At 36.8% G+C, this 22,785-nt stretch overlaps 1 protein-coding gene across 10 annotated transcripts in view; it reads right to left on the bottom strand.

Moving 5' to 3' along the window:
* ASPH (aspartate beta-hydroxylase) overlaps nt 1-22,785 on the bottom strand; it is a 225,311-nt gene that overhangs the window by 140,967 nt on the left and 61,559 nt on the right. For 8 of the 10 annotated variants that reach the window (XM_023222351.1, XM_023222353.1, XM_023222350.1 and 5 more), the window contains 6 exons: nt 10,276-10,368; nt 7,746-7,820; nt 3,443-3,571; nt 1,284-1,316; nt 621-677; nt 33-80 (listed from right to left, as the gene is read on the bottom strand). In XM_023222351.1, coding sequence (XP_023078119.1) covers nt 33-80; nt 621-677; nt 1,284-1,316; nt 3,443-3,571; nt 7,746-7,820; nt 10,276-10,368 — 435 coding nt within the window. Of the gene's footprint in view, nt 1-32; nt 81-620; nt 678-1,283; nt 1,317-3,442; nt 3,572-7,745; nt 7,821-10,275; nt 10,369-21,629; nt 22,287-22,785 lie in introns of those variants that run through there. The other 2 variants (XM_023222358.1, XM_023222357.1) reach the window with 2 other exon arrangements.

The raw sequence follows: 22,785 nt of genomic DNA on the forward strand, positions 1-22,785 counted from the left end.
TTTTAAATCAAATGAAAATGCTCATCTAATACCTGTATCGTGGTGCAATCTTTCATCTTCTCCTACCAGTTCACTGGAATCTAAAAAACAAAAATACACCTTTGCCAAACAGGAAAAAACCAAACACACTGCCAGACAGCATTCTAGGAGATTCTTAAATTAATTATCTTCACAACTTTGCCAGATAGATGTTTTCATTATCATTTAATAAAATTTAAGCTGAATAACGTTCCACAATTTGATGTCTAAGTCACAAAGATAGGAAAAAGTAGAACTGGGATTTATACCCAGCCTTGACTTTATAGGACATCACACTGCCCCTTCAATTTTCAAATACTCTTTCCTGCACCCTACCTACAATGACCAAAGTCTCAACAGTGGTTTGAAAAATACATCTCCTTTTTCTCTCATCCCTCCATATGTCTCCTTTTTTACTCATCCCTCCATGTAGTATTAAACTACATTCAGACATTTCTATAAATATCTGACCAATCAAAAGTGATTATAAATACCATACAGGGATCTCTGTGTTGAATCACAATTGTTAACCCTGGAATAAAACGGCCTTGGCCACTGTCTCAATCAGAAAACACATATCAATAATTTAAACATTTACAAACCTGGATTTTCCTGCTCAGACATCATCTCTTCCATATCCTGATTATAGTCTTGTGAAACTATAAATTAGGGAATAATTAGGAAATTACAACTATGTCTCAAATAAGGAATACATGTAATATTCGAAACCAGAAAGACACACTTTTTAGTTATGATAGAAATGCAAAATCAAGTCATAATGATATTCAAACATGCTCATTCCTGGAACAAATAGGTATTAAGTGTGTTAAATGCCAAATGCAAAGATGAATAAGAGGGGACTGTTATCAATTGGCTTATACTCGAACCGCAAAACAGTAAAGTGCTAACAGATGATGCGTCCACCTCCCGTGGCCATGCCCTTTAAGCGCGCTGGCATGTGACAAAACATGATTTAGACCTTTCATTGACTTTGTAATTGAAAGCTACAAAACACGCAATTCCATTGTATCTTTTGAACTAGTAATCCTACTGAGAATTTATCCTCAGGAAATAGGCGTCAAAACACAAAAAAGCATATTCAAAAAGAAATATCATAAATTATAAAACATATAATAAAATTATTATTGCATATGCTGTGTATATTTAAATATATCATTAATAATAGATATTATATACTTTATGATGCCCTTTTAAAGGAAGACTCACCCTAATTAAGAAATAACAATATTAAATTAAAATCTCACCTGTCTCTTCCACATGGTAACTATGCTCGGTTTCTGAAAAAAAATATATATTAGATTGATATTTACTGCTTTTACAAACTGGTATGTATATATCCTGTATAAGTACTTTGAATCTATGCTTATCATTAATTTTATTTAAAAAATTAAAAAATGGGATTATCAATTAAAATGCTGTTTAACACTTTTATATTTCACTAGAACTACACTGTGGGATGTCTCACACATTCTTCTTCTCAATCCACTCAACCCACAAGGCTGACAACCACCACCCTTGGACTAAAGAGAGAGGACAACTTAGAGTGACAGCAACACGGGCCAAACCAGGAAAGCTGTTCATTTCTAATCCACTTCACATCCCAGTAGAATGTGCTATTTCCTGGACCTGTCCTACCATTTTCTAGAGCGAAAGTACAGCAACTATGGATGGGAACAGAGAAAAACAGTGGCAGAGGCTTTACACCCTTAGGGAGCTGAAGAGTAAATGTGTTGAACACTTAACCCATACACCTCAGATAGCAAAAGAGCTGCCATTGTATGACCGTCACCACACTTATGACCTTGTTAATTTTATTTAATACATATATAAAGAATAAATATTTTTATTTTCTGAAGACTTTTAACAACCAACTTTTAAGTTCAAACTGCATCTATGTCCTAATTAAAGATTAGAGCAGAAAGTAAGGTTTCTGCAATTTGTGAACTTCTTAGAAGTGTTTCTTCCTACTCCCAATCTGTGACTCCTAACTTGAAGAATATCAAATTCCTCATGCTTCTGTTTATTTGAACATCTTAACTGAAATTTGTTGCATGAGCAACATGTAGATACAAAATTCTGAGCAACTGTCAATCTTACTGAGCCATTTTGGCCAAAGACTGGAGAGAAGAAGCAACAGGAAATGTGGAAATCATTTTATCAGTATCCCTACTCAGAAATTGGAAACACTGTTCCAAAGAAATCATGACATAAATGATTACTAAAGGGATAAAGTTCTGAAGCTAGTCTCTAAGTGCCTATTTTCAATGTGTACTGCAGCAAAAAACAAACATATAGATGTTCAAAAGGATTGTGTGCTTGTATTTTTCCCAGAAAATTATGCATTATACACAATTCTTTTGAAAACAAAACCATCCCATATTTTTATGGGAAAGTGCACTTCCTGCTCTAAACAGTAGGCATGGATATAAGTTTTTGGAAATACATGTACTCATAAAGTAGGAGCTACCTGCTTCTAAAGTTATTTTCCAAAATATTTAGTATTGTGCAAAGTAGATAAACTACTTTTCATTATTTTTATGCTTTTAAAAAGTGTTTGCTAACTGGACACACAACGGCTTATGCCTGAAATCCTAACACTTTGGGAAGCTGACGCAGGAGAACTGCTTGAGGCCAGGAGTTTGAGACAGCTTGGGCGACATAACCACCTTGCCACTATAAAAAATTTAAAAATTGGCAGGGCATGGTAGCATATGTCTGTGGTTCCAGCTACAGGAGAGGCTGAGGTGGGAGGATTGCTTGAGCCTGGGAGGTCAAGGCTGGAGTGAGCTGTGCTCAAGCCGCTGCATTTACCAGCCATGTTGGGTAGGATTTTATAAATAAGTTGTATAAAAACACAGCCACACTGACCCACTTAGGAACTATCGAAGGCTACTTTTATGCTGTGATGGCAGAGTTGAGTAGCTGAACAGACTCTGTATGATCTGGGGAACCTGAAATATTTACTCTCTGGCTATCTACAAAAAAAAGTTTGCCAATGCCTGGTACAGAAGCTAAGAATTGTGTTTTGCTCACTGTAATTACAGAGTCCATGTAAGAACATGGGCCTGTGATAGATTATCACGTCCAATATTTCATCAGTTGTTTGAGTTTCATTTAACAAATAGCACCCTAAGCAGAAGAATATAGTAACACTAGTTTCCTGAAGTATTTGACTTACTATTTATAAGAAATTTGTATATTCCGAGTTTTCCTGAAAAGTGCTTTGAACCAAAATCAAGATATCTATTTTAAGAAAAAATTCGCTTTAATTGAAGCTTTAAGCGTCAACTTTTAAAAATCTAAGCAAAAGTTAAATATCCATTTTAAACGGGTTTAAGAAAAACTTCAGTAATTATGTCATTAATTATATTTTATCCTGAAACTTGAAAAAACAATATTCTACCTTCATGAGATACTTCGACTTCCAGTGTCTTAAATCTATTATCTGTAACAGTCACCGTAAGAAACTCGCCATCCTCTTGTTGTGGTTCTCCTGTGGGTCCATCTTCTTGTTGCAAGTCTTCTCCTTCAACTATAACAATGAACAAAGTGACACTGGTTTATAGTGAGGACCCACTGGCAACAGCCAACTGAGACACAAAAGCCCCTTGTGAAGGGCCGCCACACACCTGCTCCTGCTGCTGGGGCTTCCCCTGCCCCTCCTTTTGGCCACTGAAGACACCATTGTCCACTCTACAGCTATTTTCTTCCTCTGGCCAAGTGCTAATCTGTCTAAGTATATGTGGTGGGGGACAGTGTCCTCTCATTAGGATGCTGTATATCAGGACAGGAAGCTTATATATTTTATCCATTATATATTCCCAGCCACCTAGGGCCATGTCTAGCTACAGGAAGCACTCATTAAATATTTGATGAATGAATAAAATAATTCCTAATTATTACTAATATATTTGCCTCTTCAATTATCCTCAGGTTAGAGAAAAGGCTACTCTATGGCCTTTGCCTGGGAATTTACATAGAATTCCAGGTAACAACTTTAAATGACTATTCAAATATTCTATAGCAAAGAGTAACTAGCCACCTATCTAAATTATATGCTAGGGCCAGGCATGGCGGCTCAGGCCTGCAATCCCAGCACTTTGGGAGGCTGAGGCAGGCAGATCACTTGAGGTCAGGAGTTCAAGACCAGTCTGGCCAACATGGTAAAACTCCATTTCTACTAAAAGTACAACAATTAGTCAGGCGTGGTGGCCCATGCCTGTAGTCCCAGCTACTTGGGAGGCTGAGGCAGGAGAACTGCTTGAACCTGGGAGGCAGAAGTTGCAGTTAGCCAAGATGGTGCCACTGCACTCCAGCCTGGGTGACACAGTGAGACTGTCTCAAATAAATAAATAAAATAAAATAAAATAAAAATGTATTATATGCTAGGTCACAGGTTTACCCGAATCATACTATATATTCAAAAGTTCTTATTAGGCTTTAAGTTATGCAAAGATGCCCACTTTCTCTTCTGTGATTAACTTCTATGATATACTGAACTGCTCTGCTTCTTTTGTGTAGAGGTTGGACATGTTACATTATTCCACTGCAACATGGTTAAGACTGGGTATTTCATCCCAATGTAACTTGACCTGGCTTCCAGCAGAGTATCTCCTGTGTACAATACTCTAAAGAACGTGAATGGGCAGGACTTGGCTTTGCAGTGCAGTTCAGGGATTAGGAGGAGTATGGTGTCTGGAATGCATGGCTGTAGGTTCAGGCTCTTCCATACCAGCTGCGTGACTGTGGGCAAATTACTTAACTACCCTGTGCCACAGATTTCTCCCATAAAATGGGAATAATATCTATTTATAACAATGTTGTGAAGATTAAAACACTTAGAAAAATGCCTGGCCCCAAGTATTTAGGTGTGACTATCATCATTATTAGAGTAATAATGACATTGTCATTTGTACAGCTACTGAATCACCCTACCTGCAACCCCAGCCCAGACTGCAAGAAGCCTTCCTTAGTTACTCTCCCTTTAGTGTGGCAAGGTGATGCTCTCGGGTGTTAGTGAATCAGGCAGGCCTATTTATGTTGATGCTATTTGTTTTCTGTCTCCTCCTCATAGCTTGCAATATTGTTTTTCCTCATTTCAGATTTTCTGCTATTCAGCAAACCACCAATTTGAATTTCTGTTGCACATTTTCCTTCTCTTTTTATCACACTCCTCTTTCCTTATTCTGCTTTCATTCTATCCACTGAAATTTGATGATTTTTACACTAGCAGGATTTAGCTTTCATATGCAGCTGTTCAATGGAAGTATTCCCGTTTTCTGTAAGGAAACCAGTCAAACATTGAACACTATCTTTGAGTCTCCACTGCTCAGTGACAGCCTACCATGAAAAATTTCCTAAGGGTTCACGAGACTCTAGGCACGGTCAAGCCCTCTGTAGCTGTTATATTCTCCCTGTGAGGTAGGTACTGGTATCCTACTTTGAAAGATGAAGAACTTGAAAAACTGTGCTAAAGCCACATGGCTAATTAATGGCAGATGCAGGACCTGAGTCCAGTTGTGAATGCACCATGATGGAGGCAGGGAGGTTATGTCCAGTCTGAGAGATATGATTGGGCAGGGGTGGGACACACATCTCAGCAAAAGATATACCAGGTGCAGGGGTGCCAAAACAGTGATAGGCTTGGCAATTACAAGGAAAAGAGAGGCCAGTTGGGTTAGAGAAAAGTCACTGAAGGGGAAAAAGAGGCTGGGATCAGACAAGGCACAACTGGCTGGGCCACATTAAGCACAGGTTACAGAGGAGCAAGTATGGAAACAGGGAGACCCAGCGGGATGCTACTGTGCTACTGCAATGGTCATGGCAAGAAGCCACGGTCACACCGAGGCCCTAGAGAGCCAAAATCAGTGCTGGGGCAATGCTGACAGGATTTGCTGATGGATTATATGTGAGGAGAGAAGAAAAATCAAAGAAAACTCTCGAGTTTTCAAGTTAAGCAACTAAGAGGGTAGGAGGACCATTAACTAAAATATAAAAAACTAGTATAAGAAATTTGGGGAGGATTGGGGTGAGGAGGAGCTGTGAGGTGTGGGAAGAATCATGAGTTCTGTGCCAAGCATGCTTTAAGTCTGAGACATCCATAAGACATCCAAATTGAGATGCCAAGTATGCAGTTAGGTAAACCCGGAGTTTAGATGAGCAATCAGGGCTGCAGCTATATATTTAAAAGCTATCAACATACAAAGAATTATTTATAGCCATGAGCCATAAATGTGATTTTCTAAATGTGATTAAAGAAAAGAACAAGTCCAAGAAGGAGGCTGTGGCCAGGACACGGTGCTAGACTTGACTACTTCCCTCTTTTGGCTGCCTGCCCACCTCCCACCGCCTAAACATCTTAGGGTCTATTTCTCTCCATCCCCTCCCTTGGCTGAGGCAAGTTTGCTACCATCCCAAATCATTGTTACCTGTACAACCTACGTCTCGTCTCCCAGCTGCACTCTTGAATCCCTCCCATGCATTTTCCATGCTACAGACAGAAGGCACAACACTCCTAAATACCTTCCCCAATGGCTTCAGTTACTCTTAGAATCAAGTAAAAAAATACTCTTTTTCTCATGACTCTCCACCTACACATTCCACGTGCCATCCACTCTGAACTACTTTCAGGTCCTTTCCTGTCTCTGGCATATGCCCTCTGCTTAAAATAGCACTGGCCTGGCAAAGGTCTACACCAGCCGCTTCTGACCCTGCTTCTGAGTAAGACCTAAAGAGCATCCCGTGTTTTATTACCATAACAGCACTTACCCCATTATATTTAAATCACGTATTTATTTAGACTGGATTTTCCTTCTGTTAAGTTAAAGTTGGGGTGCGGTGGGGAGGGAAGGCGTGAGGAAGGGGAAGCCTGCACTTGCTCATACAGGGCAATGAGTAGCTTTCCAGGTGGCAAAGAGGCTAGAAATAAAAGGGTACAGGCTCCTACACCCCCAGCATCTACTGGCAACAAACAGTTTATACTATAGGGCATTGTTTGTTTTTAAGAAATATAATTTTATTTTCCTTTAGGCCACCCTTGGATCACCAAACCATCAGGAGAATCAGGATTCCAGAGCATCCTGCCCACTCCACAATCCCTTCTTGAGTTACGTTTTGGGATCACGATCTCTGTTTTTATCAAGGGATGCTTCAAGAAGCAGCCTTATAAAACCTTAAAACATTAGTTTCTGGACCCTCTACACAGAGCTCGCCATGAGAAATTTTAAAATGTAAGTACTGGGAAAATGTTTTATATTCTCAAGTTTTTTTTTCCTGTCTGCTTAGTGCAACCTATCCAATTAAATGTGTCTTCGTTTTTGTTGTGGTGACCAGCCAACCATAAAGCGAAATCGAGGTGGAGGACGACACCTGGATAAGCCTGACCGTGGGCCTGTGTCCCAGTTTCCTCCTCTCCGCCCTCCCCTTCTGTTCCTGATGGATCACTGTTTTCAATCTGTTCATTCTCATTTATTCCCACCAGTTCTCTCTTAGATGTATGCAGTGAGGTCCTCCACAGTGAAGTGGAATAAAGCAAGTTTGGTGCTATTTCAAAAACAACACCTGTTCTCTAACTTTGAATTCAAAAACTTTTTAAAAAACGCAAACACCCAATTAGCCTTTACATTTTAAAACAAATGTCCAAGTCATTTTACATAACTAAGTGTTATTTTAGTAACTCAAAACAAAGAGCAGATTTTAATTCATACCATGTTCTGCATGTACCATTTCATGGAGAAGGGACTGAATTTGTTCTTTTGCTTCATCTTCGATATTCTGAGGTTCTAAAATAATTGCAAAACATAGCTAAGTAGAAAAGTTCAAACATTAACATGGACCCCTAACACTCAAATATGGTATTAGTGCATACACATTAAAATGAACACATTTGACTAAGCAACTATGCATTATTTCTGTCAGCTTACCATTTTTTGTTCTGTGCTGGCAAACATGGTAGATATGTGAAATTTGTTTTATTCTATCAACAGACTTAAGCGTTAAAAGACTTTCAATAAGATTTTTAAAGAAAGAAAACTAAGTCAGACTCAGATTTTTATTTAACAAAAGAGCCTTATTAAAAGCAAAATGACTCCAGTTTCTAGTTAATAAAATTTGAAATAATGATAAAATAAAGTGGGAAGAACAAAGCTTTCATAAAGGGAAATAGTTGGGAATAAAGACACAAACGTGGAAGACAAGGTCAATACAGATTTAAGTATCTGGCCAACCATGATCTATCTTCCCTGAGAGGAGAAAGGGCATTCTTGCGGGTGGGAGGACTGAGTACTCAGAGGTGGCCGACTGCTCTCACTCAGGTTTGTCAGGAAGTGTCAGTAGAAAACCATACATTGTAACTGACAATCCTTTCAGCTTTGGAGAACCACATCTGACACTGAAGTCCATAGATTCAAATAAAGTGAATTACAAAAGTGAACATAAATGATGACATTCCAAAAACACTGTGGTGTTTAACAGATTTTCAGATTTAACTGCAACATCACACAATGAACAAGAAGCTATAACTATATTGATACTGTTATAAGTTCTCTAGTAAATATAATCTATGTTCAGTGAATAAAAGTAGCACCACACTTGGTATCACAAATGCTGTTATGTGAGGTAACGCCAGTGGCATCAGTTATGTCAAAAAGCTAATCTCCCATGACAAAAAAATAGAATAAGTTAATTTAGACCTCAGGAAGGAAAAGAGTTTAAATGTAATATCTGCTATGCTAATCACACTACAAAATCATTTCCAAAGCATAAAATGCCTATTTTTAATAATTGTTTATTATTTCACAAGCCATTTATATATGTAGTCTTGCGCAATTATAGAGTCTGCTGATTGCCATCCACTCTCACAAAGCCTAAGATAGCTTCCTAACTGCATTTCCAGGTTCATAACTGCTGAAATCACCATCCAAAGAGAATGTAATTTGAGTTACCAGAAGTGGAGGGTGGTGCACTCTGCTCACTCTTTAATGGCTATCTTTGCCCAAACTGGTGAAAGCCTCAGTTCCTAGGAGCAGAATATAATACCTCCACAACTGAGCCCTCACACACTTCTCCAGAATCATCTGCTACTAGCACCGGCTTTCAACTTAGTGAGGGCTCCATGTCATTTCAGCTTTCCATAATTTTGCAATGAAATAAACATTCAAATATTCTCTCCTCTGGAGGGGACTGGAAGATGCAGACGCCGGAGTGTAGTGGGTTAAAAAAGTGAATGGAAAATAAGGTAAAAAAGTAATTGTGGATTCTTCTTTCAAAATTGTGGCTATTATAGAGAGGAGAGGGATTAGGTGGCAGATAAAAAGAAATGTAGGGGTCAAGAGCGGTTTTATTTTAGTACAAAGTAAAATTTGAGGTGCTAAATCCAAACACACATTAAATTATAAAATGTTTTAAAAGTTACTCTCTGTTCTGGAGCTATGGTATGATCATAGCAATTCTACAGGAATGAGAAAGAATACATTGTCCCAGGATTAAAAATTCAACAAACAACAAAATTCAGAGCAACATATTGGCCTTAAAGGAAGAAAAATCAAATGTTATTCCTCAGCACATGTGATAAAATCAGCCAAATTACCATTTGGATCTAGTACTTTTCAGTAAATATGTAGTGTCATTCCTTAAACTTCCAATAGGTGGCATAAGAAAACCAGAGATTTAGAGACTGTATTAAATTTACTTATTAAAATATTTCACGATTTTCTTACCTATAGTCATAGACTTTGGGTTAACTACAGAGATGCTTGATTTATGAACCCATGTAAACACAAAACAGGCTCCATAGATGGCCACAGGGAGGTTTGGGAAGTCTTTTAAGATAGACAAGAGACTCTCATATAAAAAAGATTAAGAAACCACTAGATCTATTAAATCACGTGACAAATGATAACACAAGTGTAGAATTGTGTATATTTTTACTTTCAAGGTAATATAGTACAGTAGTGCTTGAATTGGAATCAAGAAACAACATTCAGTTCATGATGTTCCTAAATGTGTGGTTTTGGACAAAGAACAACTGTCTGCCTTAGAGCTGATCTTAAAAATTAAAATTATCCTATGCCAATTTCTACTAGAAAAATACTATATAATTTCAGATGAGAAAAAAAGTAGATATTTATTCTGTAAACAATGTGAAACAAATTCCAGGTAAAACAGGATTCTGCAAATGGGGATACCTGTCAGGTTCAGGCACACCTGGACGATACTCGAGGATGAGGACAAGCTTACCTGCCTCCACAGGAGCCTGCTCCTCGGGCTCAGTGTGTGGCTCAGCCTCTTCTGGCGGGACTGCTGGCTCTGAAGTAGATCTCTCTTTAAGTCCTGCATTTTTTTATTCACAAAGTTAACTTGAGTTTTTGTAGGGTTTTCTGTCATATTAAACCAGGAAAAATAATATTCTCAAACATTTAATCAATAGTGCAGGTAATGAATAGTTTCTAAAATTGCATGCTTAAAAAGTGAGGTAGGAAAATAGTTTACTCTTCAACTTCATATTAAAGGCTCATGTGTTAATATCTTTGTCTACGTTAGCTTTTTACTTCAAATTAAAACAAAATCATTGTTTAAATGTTCATGAATCTCTAAAATAGTCATGTCTAAACCTGCCAAAAGTTCAATATGAGTTCAAGCTCCTTTTGTGCTCATAAGCGATTAATTCCTAAGTCCTGAAGTTTGAATTCAGCAATGAGGCAACTAAGACGCACTTGAATTTTCTGTTATTCAGGTACACTCAATGTTTTCACTTATATCTTTATTTATTCTACTTGAAAAACAGTTAAAAAGAAAAAGAAATCATACATAACTATTTATTATCTTCTAAAGGAAATCCCTACAAGTAATCATATTATTCTGTAACAGCTAAAATATATGAAAATTTAAAAGTTCTTCTTCCTTTTACAAGTCCTAAGAAAAATAAGATATCAGGGTATATGAAAACTGATTTTAAAATTAAAGCCAGTCTAAAATCTATTATATTAAGTTAGTTATTTGAAGTTATTTGGTATTTTGTATGTAGAACATTAAAACAGATCCTCAATTAAATCCAACTATTTGGAAAAGAGCTAAATTCAAGAGTTCAAAGATTGCGTTTGCTGATCCTGGACTGCTCCTGACCTCATTAAGAATCTCCCAGCAAGCATAGTCACTAAAGGGAGTGCTCTGTGCATGCACAGCCTGCGGCAGGAAGGTCAAGGTGACATGAAGGGCAGTGTTCTAATCTTAAGCAGCTCTGTGCAGCTCATGTATGCACACTAATGTGGTCTGGAAAATTCTCATTTCGATGTATTACTCTTCTTTTTTATTATTTTTCCTTTTTCACTGTTTTTTCTATGTCTCTTCATTTTTCTTTTATCGACAAAAACATACTCCCACGTTCCTCTTTCCAAATTTTAGAAGAGACAGAGACAGATACACAGGACCCTGCCGCATCACTTACATTTCCTGCAGTTACCATTTGCAACACGATTTCCACATAAAACTCACCACTAGTACACCTGACACCAACACATACAGTTGTGTTCTACACCTAAGTTACCTCTAACTGTAAGACAGATTGCAAACGGATTATACAGAGGTCCTAATTGTAGTTCAGGTTCAGGGAGGAGGAGGTAGAGATGAAGGCCTAGTAAAAGACATCATATTTCAAATTCAAATTTAGGGCTGCCCTCCCTTTCACCATTTAAATAATCATTTTTACTTCCCTCAACTGTTAATGGAACAGGTACGGAATGATTCATTGCCAAGTTCTGCTGAATGAATGGGAAAAAGCTTAACAATCTCAAGAATCAAGTAATTTATCACTCTCAGCACCTCAGCTAACACTTGGCACATAGCAACTGCTCAATGAACACTTGCTGAAGAGCTGAATATACCCAGTGGTGTGACTACTCTGCTAAGTCTAAATGGCTGTGGAGATTCCCTGCAGGGCCAGGGCTTCTTAGGCGCACTCCAGTAGCTGAGTAGAAGAGGGAAGGGGACTCACATTAGTACTTCTCTACTCCTATGTACCAGAGATCCGTATTTTTACTCCAGCATCCACCACTTCAGTGCCATGAGTCTAGTTTGCCTGAGATACTCCCAGTTTATGTCTGCTGTCCTGGAATTATTTCACTCTCGAAACTATCTGTCTGAATGAAAAATTACAGGGTCATCCTTCACTGACCCCACTTGTAGCGGGCTCTCAAACTGTGTTCCATATGTTATACAAGCAATGAAATGTTTTCTCACCAAACGATAAAGATTTAAACTGCCTGAAAACCCCATTCTTAATGAGTTTAGAAATTTCATTTAAAAAAAAAAATTATAATGCTACATGTTCAAATACTACTAGTATACCAACATTCCGACATACAATGCCTCTGAGAGTCAGCTTTCTCTAGCCAACTTGAACTTATTTGTCTCTAAAATTGAAATTGCAAAACATAGGAAAAACAGGAGAAAGCAAAAGCACATAGCAAAAAATATTCATTTTTTTTGCCCTGTCCAAAGTGGAAGGTATATTATAAAATAGTTAATACCTGGTCATAGCTATTTCCAGAGATGAAATCAGTACAAAAATAAACAATATTGTAAACTTCAAAGAAGCTGAGATCATATTATACCTTTCCTCCTCTAGACCTCTATAAACTTTTTAAAACTTAACAAAAACACGTTCTAGACTACAAGTGCTTTAACAACCCATATGGATGAATTTGCCCTACAAGATTTTATTTCAGTGTTTCCAAAAAACTTTTTGCCATCCAAACTCATTTTAGTTCTAAAATTTGAGGGAAAAAGCAAGCAAAAATGAATTAAGAAAAGTAAATGCATATAAGCTCAATTCAGTCATAGGAAAGGTTTTCAAAATGGATTTATTATGAGGTACAAGTGGCAATGATGTAGCAATGAAATAAATATTTAAAATTATGACATTATGACGTTCAAAATTATGACATGAGATGTGTCTGTTTTGATGTTCCTGGGGCTGCAGTTACCAAAATGCCAGCTTACAACAGTTGAGCAGGAAGGAAATGTATCATCTAACTAAACAAGAAGTGCAGAGGCGGCTGGCTGCATTGCAGGTCAAGCTTCACCCTCAGGCTGGCAATCAGAGCTCCCTAGCTGCAAGCTTCTTTTTCAGACAAGGTGATATCCAGAAGCAAAAGGAGCATCTCTTGCTCTGCTTCTTTCTTAGGCTTCAGGAAATCTTTTCCAGAAGCGGCCAGAAGTCTTCCTTTTCAGTGTTAATCATCAGGACTTCCATTCCTACGCTGGCAAAAGGAACAGGGTGTCCACAGCTGCCTTCCAGTCATTATGTATGGTGAATAGATACTGCCAGTCCACAGCAATGGCCACAACATGACTTGGAAAACACATTAATTCCCTTAAAACATACCTTGGTTTCAGTTCTTTCGGTTCATCAGATAAATTTGGAAATTATAAAACATTTGCATTTAATCACTATATAATTGCCCCTCCAATTTTAATTAAAATTAGATGAAGCTATGAAAAGCAAATGAAATCAGCACTTTGAATCAACCACTTACAGCAAATATGATAAATGACACAAATACCCAAGTCCAGGATTAGCTTACTTTATTCACTGTTGCCCATAATGAGAAAGAATCAATATATTTCTTTCCATAAATATATAGTAGTTGTAAACTTACTAAATTGTATGTTGTGTTTAATCGTTCAACAAATATTTAGCACATATTAATTCAAGGCATTTTTCTACAGTAAATGAAAACAACACACCTACCTTCTGGGGGAGAGAGCAATTTAAAAAATAAGAAACATGAACTATTTAGAGTATATTGGATGGGGACAGATGGTACGGGCAAGACACGGAACAGGAACACATTAGGGAAAAGTGGGGGTGGGGACTATTCATAATACTTGGTCAAAAGGACTCACTGATAACATGTGAACAGACTCTGAAGGAAATCAGGGATGTGGCTATGTAACATGTCTGTTTCAGGTAGGGAACTGCAAGTTCAGTCATGTGTTGCTTAACAACAGAGATACATTCTGAGGAATGTGTGGAAATGCACGTTGAAATGTGCCATTAGGAAATTTTACCATTGTGGGAACATCACAGTATGCCTAGGCAAACTTAGAAGGTATAGCCTGCCACACACCTAGACTGTATGCAATATCCTATTGTTCCCAGGCTACAAAACTGTACAGCACATACTGTACCGAATACTGCAGACAATTGTAACACAAAGTACTTGTGAATCTAAACATAGAAAAGGTACAGTATAAACATGGTACTATGATCTTATGGGACTGCTATAATACATGCAGCCCATCCTTAACCAAAATGTTAGCATGAAGCACGTGACTGTAAGAAATTCCTCAACTGGGAACACATTTGGCGCCAAGAAGAAAGGTGGCTGAGGCACCAAGAGAGGTGTGCATATCAGAAAGGCCCTGGATGCTGGATCCAAGGACTGTGACTTGAGGGAACACAAAGGATTTACTTCTCATAAGAGTTACAAGCAAGCCACTCCCTCAAGAAAACCTGGCAAACAATTATAAACTTATTTTGTTTCATAGAATTTCATACACCTAGCCCACAAAATCTAGAAAGTTTGTTAAAATTAGTGTTTTAATCTTTTACTAATTCAAAGGTGTACAGAGGAAAGAAAACGTGTCCTTGCTAATTCAGGTTACTCCAGCTAGGGTTATCTGTGAAGGGTGAGTGCTCAGAAGTGGTATTGTGTCAATTGCAAGGAGTCTAGCAGTATAAATCAGTTTACCCCAAGAATAAGGCTCATAGGTACATGAAATTTGAGAAACATTCTGGGAAATCAATACACCAGAAAGGCATGCATACTAGGTAACCATGCTAATCCTCGCTGTTGCTCCTGACCTGTATAATCAGTGAATGCAGATCTTCCTCAGTATACCAACAGCAGTCTCGGAACTTACCAAAATTCTGAGACCACCAGGTACTCACAGCTCACAGCTGCCCCATGATATGCAGTAACAGCCATTCCAGATTCAAAGCATCTTTATGTAACCCAAGCTGGACAGACAGACTTCAAACAGACATAAATTACAAAAGAATTAAACACTGCCAATAAAGTTCCCAAGAGCCTGGTTTCAGCACCAATGAAGGGACTCAACAAAGACTGGTGAGAGTGGACTCACTTTAACATCATGAAAAATACAGTTAAAGGACATGCAACTCAGCATGGTTCGTAAGAGTGCAGGCACCTGGGACAAGAGGATGCCTTTGAATTCCATTTGAATTCTATCTCAGCGTTAACCACAGCTACACTTTTTGGTTTCCACAAATGCAAAAAAGGGGACAAAACAGGACCCCTAAGAAGGGCTTTAAGAATTAAATGAGATAATTTAAATAAGTATTTTTCCAAAAAACTACCATTTATTTCTTCTAAAAAAAAAAATCTTTACATCCCCTCCCTGCCAGTCACAGGCAACTTCCAAGGTAGTTAAAACACTGCAATTACTGAACAATCTTTTGGGTTCTTTAAAAACACACACACACGGTTTATCTTCTTGAATTTTCTTCAACGGTATACATACACCTGAAATATTTTTAGATAATTTGTTTGGTGTATTCACCATTCAATAAACAAACATTGAATGCCTATTAGTGTCAGTTATTAGGAAAGGTGCTTGAGATAAATCGTAGTCTGGCAGCAAAGTCCAGGAATGAGGCAAGGTGATGAGGGTGATAACTGGAGTATGCGGGGTGCAGCCACTTGGGAGGGTCAGAGACATCTGAGTGCAGAGGTGATGACTGGGCTGGGTCCTGTGGGAGAGACAAAGGCAGCCCACCACACAGAGCAGGAGCACGTTCAGGAGCATGTTCTAGGTGGAGGGACTAGTGGGTCGTACTGACAATTGCTCCAGTCTCATTACTTTCTCCCTCAGCCCCTTGCTTATTTTGTAGCATTTCACTGCAGGGATTGCAACCACCTCAATCTCTTGTATCCCCCATGCCTTGCCCATTCCCCAGCATGCTGTAGATACTAAAAAATATTAGTTGAGTTAATAAATGGGAATTACAGACACAGCATGTTGGTGTTACATAATTATCAAAAACAATAAGAGCTTTAAGCATAGATCATCTTCCTCTAGTAGGATACAAGAGAAGTGATACATAGGCAAAGAAGATGGAAACAAGAGGCAGACCTCTATGATGTATGCATACCTGACTTAACATGGAGCAAAAAATAGATACAGAAAGTGAAATCAAATGAGACATTACATGAGAACAAAGAAGAAAGAAATGGATGACCTTCTGCTTTGTAGGGCTTACACAGCTCTTGCAGAAATTGATTCCTATGTAAAAATGATAGCCAAGGAATAAACATCTAGCTTACACAATTATATTCTTAGGCAAAAGGAGAAGGAAGGATAAGAGACTAAACACTGTTACTGAGGAAATCTTTCAGATTAGCCCAAACTAGGTTTTCATGAAAATAACCTTATGGGTCTGCTACATATCACCCATCCTTTAGTTTCCTAAACACAAAAACTTTCCTTTTAAACAGAATGGGGCAAAATGGAGAGAGCTTAACAGCAAAATAAACTTCATTACCTGACATCTAAATGGCAATATTTATTACCAGGTCAACATTCTCTTATTTTCTTTCAATGGTCTAAAACTATTGTTGACCAATAATTGTTTGGAATGAGATCTCTCTCTTCTCCCTAGTTTTTTTATTTTTATTTTTAAACAATTTTTAAACATAATTTCAATTTCTATTTAGATTCAAGGAGCACATGTAAGTTTGTTGCATGGGTATATTGTGTGACTTTGAAATTTAGAATGTGAATGATTCCATCACTCAGGTAATGAGCATAGCACCCAATTGTTAGTTTTTCAACCCTTGTCTCCCTCCCTCTCCCCCTCTCTAGAAGTTCTAGTGTCTCTTGTTTCCATCTTTATGCCCATGAGTATCCAACGTTTAGCTCCATAGCTTCTTATTCTGAAATACCTATTTTGGCCCATCCCATTCACCTCTCTGTATTTGGGCAGGGTGAGAAGTAGGAATAGGATGGGTAGAAAAAGGGGAAACAAACTCCATCATCTGCCTGCTTTCAGTGCACCAATTCCTCCTCCTTTTGGCAAAAACACACTAACTTCCTTAGGGGAATCCAATTCTTCTTTACCCAACACTTTAAAAGTGGGCACTCACATATCCCAGGGTGTCACCAATCACAGCTTTCTTATCTCCCACCCCCTAAGGAGTAGGGTTGAAGATAAGCACACGAGACTGCCTGAGAAGAAAGCCAACATTCTTGAGGGTACATAGACAGGTGGAGGTTGAGAACATTGTTTGAGCACTTAGATCCAGCATAACAAAAGAAAAAAGCCAAAACTACTCCTGGGCTTTACAATTATGTCAGTCAATCCATGATTTTTGTCCATGTAAGGTATCTGTATGAATTTAATACCATGGATGTAACCCAAGAAATTCTGGAGAACATTCAGAAGTAAAACTAAATATATTCCTAATATCCCAAGGCAGAATGATAGATGTATTTTCCATAGAAACATAGTTACAATGAGACTTGCAGAACTGGATATTAGAATTAAATCAATTTTTGTGGACCACAGTAAAAAATAATCTCTGAAGACCATAAAATCACGTCTATGGAAAAATGTGATCTGAATACAAAACAAACATAAGTTTTTCACAATTAGGCTGGTTATTAGGCTTCTTGATTGTACCATATACTTAAGGCTATAGTTTATTTCGTAACTTTTTGTCTAGCCTTTATATCTTGCGTTTTCATGTTGTCACAATATTCTTTTAAAAACTAAGCATTCTTATAGCTTCACCCATGTGTAACATTTATAATTATTTGCATTCGCTCCCTCAATGATCTCAGTAGAATAAATCAGGCTGCAGTATACTCATTTCACAAAGACACATTCATTACAAAGGATAAAGGACTTAAATATTTGTTTTGCAATTTGTTGACAAAAGTAGGAACAGGAATCACAGTTTCAGTGCTTCCAAGTTTTTAAACCCTGACTGAGACATCTTGGTTGACTATTACTATTATTATTCTACCAATGAAAAAGGGAAACAGAATGCCCAACAATGTGCTGGCTGTTGACACATATGCAACATTGACTGCTTCTGAGAACCACCTTGAGGAACAGCCATGGTCTTCAGTTTACAAATGAGGAAAACAACCATTTCCAAGATGCATTTTACAATGGAATATTCTGAGCAATCAATTTTGAGAATTATTACCAGTGGGCATTAACAGAAGAAGGAACAACTGAGGACACAGGAGAAAGAAGTCAATGTGAAGAGATAGAGCCTAAGTCACCAGACCCATTTGATGGACAATAACATTACAGTTAACTTAAAACATTTCAAATTAAAAATGATACTTGTTTACTCTTTTTCTTTTTCAATGCAAGTGTCTATGGGGCATCTTTATTATCCAAGTATTATTATGAGGACCTCTGAAGTTACAAACTTGAATAGCTGAATAGGTCATAATATAAAATATTCTCAATAAAGCAACTACCTACAGAATTAACTCAAGTAGTCCTCTGGATTAATTAGAGTGTTCATGCTGAATGATTTATATCAATTTCTTCATCAGTGTCTCATTGTGAAATTTTGAGAGGATCATCTATATACAATGCAAATTACCTATAAAGTAAAATTGAAAATCTTGTTTTTTAAAAAAATTCAAAATGGTGACACCAATGATGTTAGGAATAACTAAAATTCATTCACATATGAAGCCATCAGAAAATGAAACAGAAACTAGATGACACAACAAATGACAAAAAATTCAATGATGATGTAAGTGCTTCAAAAGGAAGTATCTAAATATTACAATATATAGAAGATATAAGATCATCCTTGGAAAAATTCATTGGCACTCAAATATTTTCACAAAATTGACTATCTTAACAATGATTGTGCTACTAAAATGTGAAATGTCTTTTCCTTACAAAGTTTACGAAAACTATGCCAATAATGTCATTTAAAAGATTTGTAAGTATCATGTCATAATATAATTTAAATCAAATGTCGTCAGCGATAAGGCAAAATAAACTTACATTTTTAGTAATTATCCCCTTTCAGGTCTTCCCAAAAACAGCTTCTGACTCCCAACTACTTAGTATGTGAATTTCTTGTCTCTGTTGTAGCTGGCTTATTTAAAAAGGTAACCTTTCTGGTTTTAATTATACTTACAAAACAGTATGAAGTAAACAATACAGAAATAACCTACTGAATAAAAAGTGTAAAACTGAGAGTGCAATGCATGACTTTAACCCACTAATCATGACTGAAAGCTTGTTTTTACTTGAAGCTTAAGTGTTAAGGCAGTTGGATAAAGTGTGACTTCAACTTCAATAAAAGTTAGTTGAAACATTTACAAAAAGAAAGAAAAGACAAGGAAAGGGGAAAAGAAGAGAGAAGGGAAAAAAATAAATCAAGTTCTAGTCTACAAGTGCTTTTAAAGGATCTTTAAATGTTTTAGCTGAGGGGTTTCAATTCTTGAGCTAACAGTCAAAGGAAAAAATCAATGATATAGCCAAAACATTTCAAAGTACTGTACTAAATAGCAATAGACAATTTTTATGTGCTTATGATGATTAGGTTGTTCCAAAATATTTTCACTCATTTGTTTAGAATTTAGTATTTATGTATTTTCTGCCCCATAGACATTGAGCTTAAAAAACCAAGGTAAAAATTACTAGAATGCTCTCAAGAAATTCACTTATAATTGTTTGCCCTTCTTCAAGGGTGAACAAAAAAATCTTTAGAGAAGACAGCACTTAATATTTTGTACATAAGTTTTTAAAAAAAGCATTCCATTTATCACATGAGAAAAGATCTAACACGGGGATATGGTTTGAGAATTGTTTAACTTTCATATGCCTGGGGGACATGTTCTGCTTCTTGTTCTGTCCAGTTCTCAAAGCCTCACTTTCTTGTCCCAGAAGCCCTATGTTTGATGAAGTTTGAGTGGGACCCACTCAACTCCCACTCCAAAGCTTTGTGCACAGGTGTGCGCCTGGGAAGAATTGCCATCTTCAACTACAAAAATGGTCCCAGATGTTCACCAGGCCTAAGCAGGCCAACTGGAACTCTCTCTCCTAGAGCCATCTGCATTGGGGTTGGTAAATTAGGAAGACTAGTCTAGAGCCTGCTGAGGGCCATCTTGGTTACCAAGTGGTAGCATCTCCAAATAGAATAAGTCAGGCAGAAACCAGCACAGTGAAGACTTGGGAAGAGAGCTAAGATGAATCCTGACTAATCAAAACATAAAACTCCAAGTTGTGTTAGTTTTTAAGCAATAAAATAACAGGATTATATTAGAGATATTATCCTCTAGGATTTAATCTCTGTTGCATAATTCTATTAAGTTGAAATTTCTGTCAACTAAATGTTGTAAAGTATTTGACTTTAAATAGTAAAAGGCATTAACATAAGAAAAAGGTGTACAATACATTTAGAAATATTTACACTTAAATGTACTCATTTCTGAGTTGAAATATCTTTAACTAGGCCAAAAATCTCTATTTTTAAGATCTTCAAAGAAAAGTAAATAAATATGTTTTAAAAAATATGGTAGTAGCATTTTTTATTCTGTTATTAATAACCCTATTTGAAAATAAAATATTTGTGGTAGCATTTTTGATTCTGTTGTTAATAAGGTTAACAATAACAGAATCAAAAATGCTACCACAAAGATTTTATCATTATCAACTAACTGCATTTCACAGTAGTCACAATTAGATATTTAATATTTGAGGCACAGAATAGTACAAACCATTTGTAGAATTATATTTCTGACTAAAACTTCACTTTTATTAAAAGTTTTCTGAGGTGCTAAATTCTGATCTCTAGAGATTACATTTGCAATTCCTTAGAAATGGTAAACAATAACGACACAAATATGAAAAATGTATGCCATTCAACCAAAATAATAGAAAAACAGTGTGATATAAAATGAAAGTACATCCTAATCTGAAATAATTAAAACCTTTCTACAGTTATTCTAAGACTATAAAGGTATCATAAATAAAAGTGTCCTGAAATTGTTCTTCTAAATACAATTCTCCTCTTTATTTGTAGCTATGGCCAGAGTTCTTGGAGCAGTGTATGTGGCACACGGTAAGCACTATGTGCTAGATGATGGGAGAATGGTGGGGTTGTTGTAAGGAGGTCAGGAGTGAGAAGCATGCAGGAGTGAGGGGCAGGGGTGAGGTGAGGAGTGAAGGAAAGGAGAGAGTAAAAGACTCGGGAGGGAGACTAGAAGAGGGGAGAGAAGAGGGAAAAGGGGAAGGAGAACCCATGAAAAGCCTGAAGAATGGCCCCTGAAAGGCTGTGGGAGGGCTGGAGGGGGGGAACTCAGGGAAGGCAGTGACACATGAGCCTGGGGAGGTGCCCATGACAAACAGGGAAGCAGGAAGGGGAAGGAGGGAAGAAAACAAAGGGCAAATCCTATCTCCCTGAGTATTTAGCACACTTGAAGAAGTTACCAGGCTTTTTTTTTTTTTTCTGCATAGAAATAACATTTAATATCTTAATATTCTTATTTAACATCAATGAAAGTATTTAATACATTAATCCATAAAAATTCATGATACATATACATTTGTAGGAATACATGATCAATAAATAGAAGTTATTACATCATATTCTATGACATATTTTAAAAATGTTTTTACATTTAGAAGCATGAGACAGCATATTTAAATTTCAGATAATTTACTTGCTGAGCACCAATAATACATTCAATGGCTAATTTACACACCTTCACCAAATCAGAGCAATATTACATTTTCCATTTTGTAACAAATTGCAATTTTCCATTTTGTAACAAATTGCAATCTGGAATATGACCATGTTCTGAGATGACGATGCCAGAGCTTTAGTAGTTTCTTTTCTGGGTACTTCCCTTTGTTAAGTGTGCATATCTGGTAGAACTTCTACTTTCCTTTCTGTCATCTTTGTCTCTGAATGCCATTTTACTAGAAACATCCTTTATATTTGTTGATTTTTTCCTATTTTCCTTGGTTTTGGCACTTTTTTCTAGGTCCACTTTCTCTTTTTCTCTGTCCTTTTTACCCTTAGGAGACTCCTTCCTGGATAGGTCTGCATCAGCAATTTTCTTTTCCTTTCGGTCATCCTCTTTTTCTTTCTTCCCCTTTTTTCTCTCTTCATTCTTACTTTCCTTCCTTGACTCAGGTTTCTCTTTCTCCTTCTTGAGCTCTTCTTTAGTGAGTTCTTTAACTTTCAGATTTTCCAATTAGAGGAAAAAATGTTTATTGACAAGATCTCTTAATCACAGAACAGGAAGTTAGTGAAAAGGTATTCTCTTTTTCTCCACACACAGGAAATGCACATTCAGAAAGTTACTTTAATTCACTAGTCTTTATGGTGGCTAAAAATAGATGCAAACCTCTATAAAATATCAACTATTAAAAAATGCTAGAAGCTTGTCATATTTTCCATCTTGAAATATAATATGACTTATCTTAAAACATTAACATGCAATATTATAAAACTGCACCATGAAAGCAGTACTTTACACAAACTATTAACTCACACTTCATAACTATAATAACATAATTAAAGGAACACTGGCAACATAAGAACAAAGTTTTCGTAATTTGTAAGAATATATACAAAGATAATTTAAAATGTTTAGCTCAAACAAAAACATATGTCCTTAAAATACACGTGCTTCTTTGAAGATTAATATATGTAAATAACATTAAATATAATTTAA

This window comes from Piliocolobus tephrosceles, chromosome 7 (assembly GCF_002776525.5).
Source record: "Piliocolobus tephrosceles isolate RC106 chromosome 7, ASM277652v3, whole genome shotgun sequence".
Lineage (NCBI taxonomy): Eukaryota > Metazoa > Chordata > Mammalia > Primates > Cercopithecidae > Piliocolobus > Piliocolobus tephrosceles.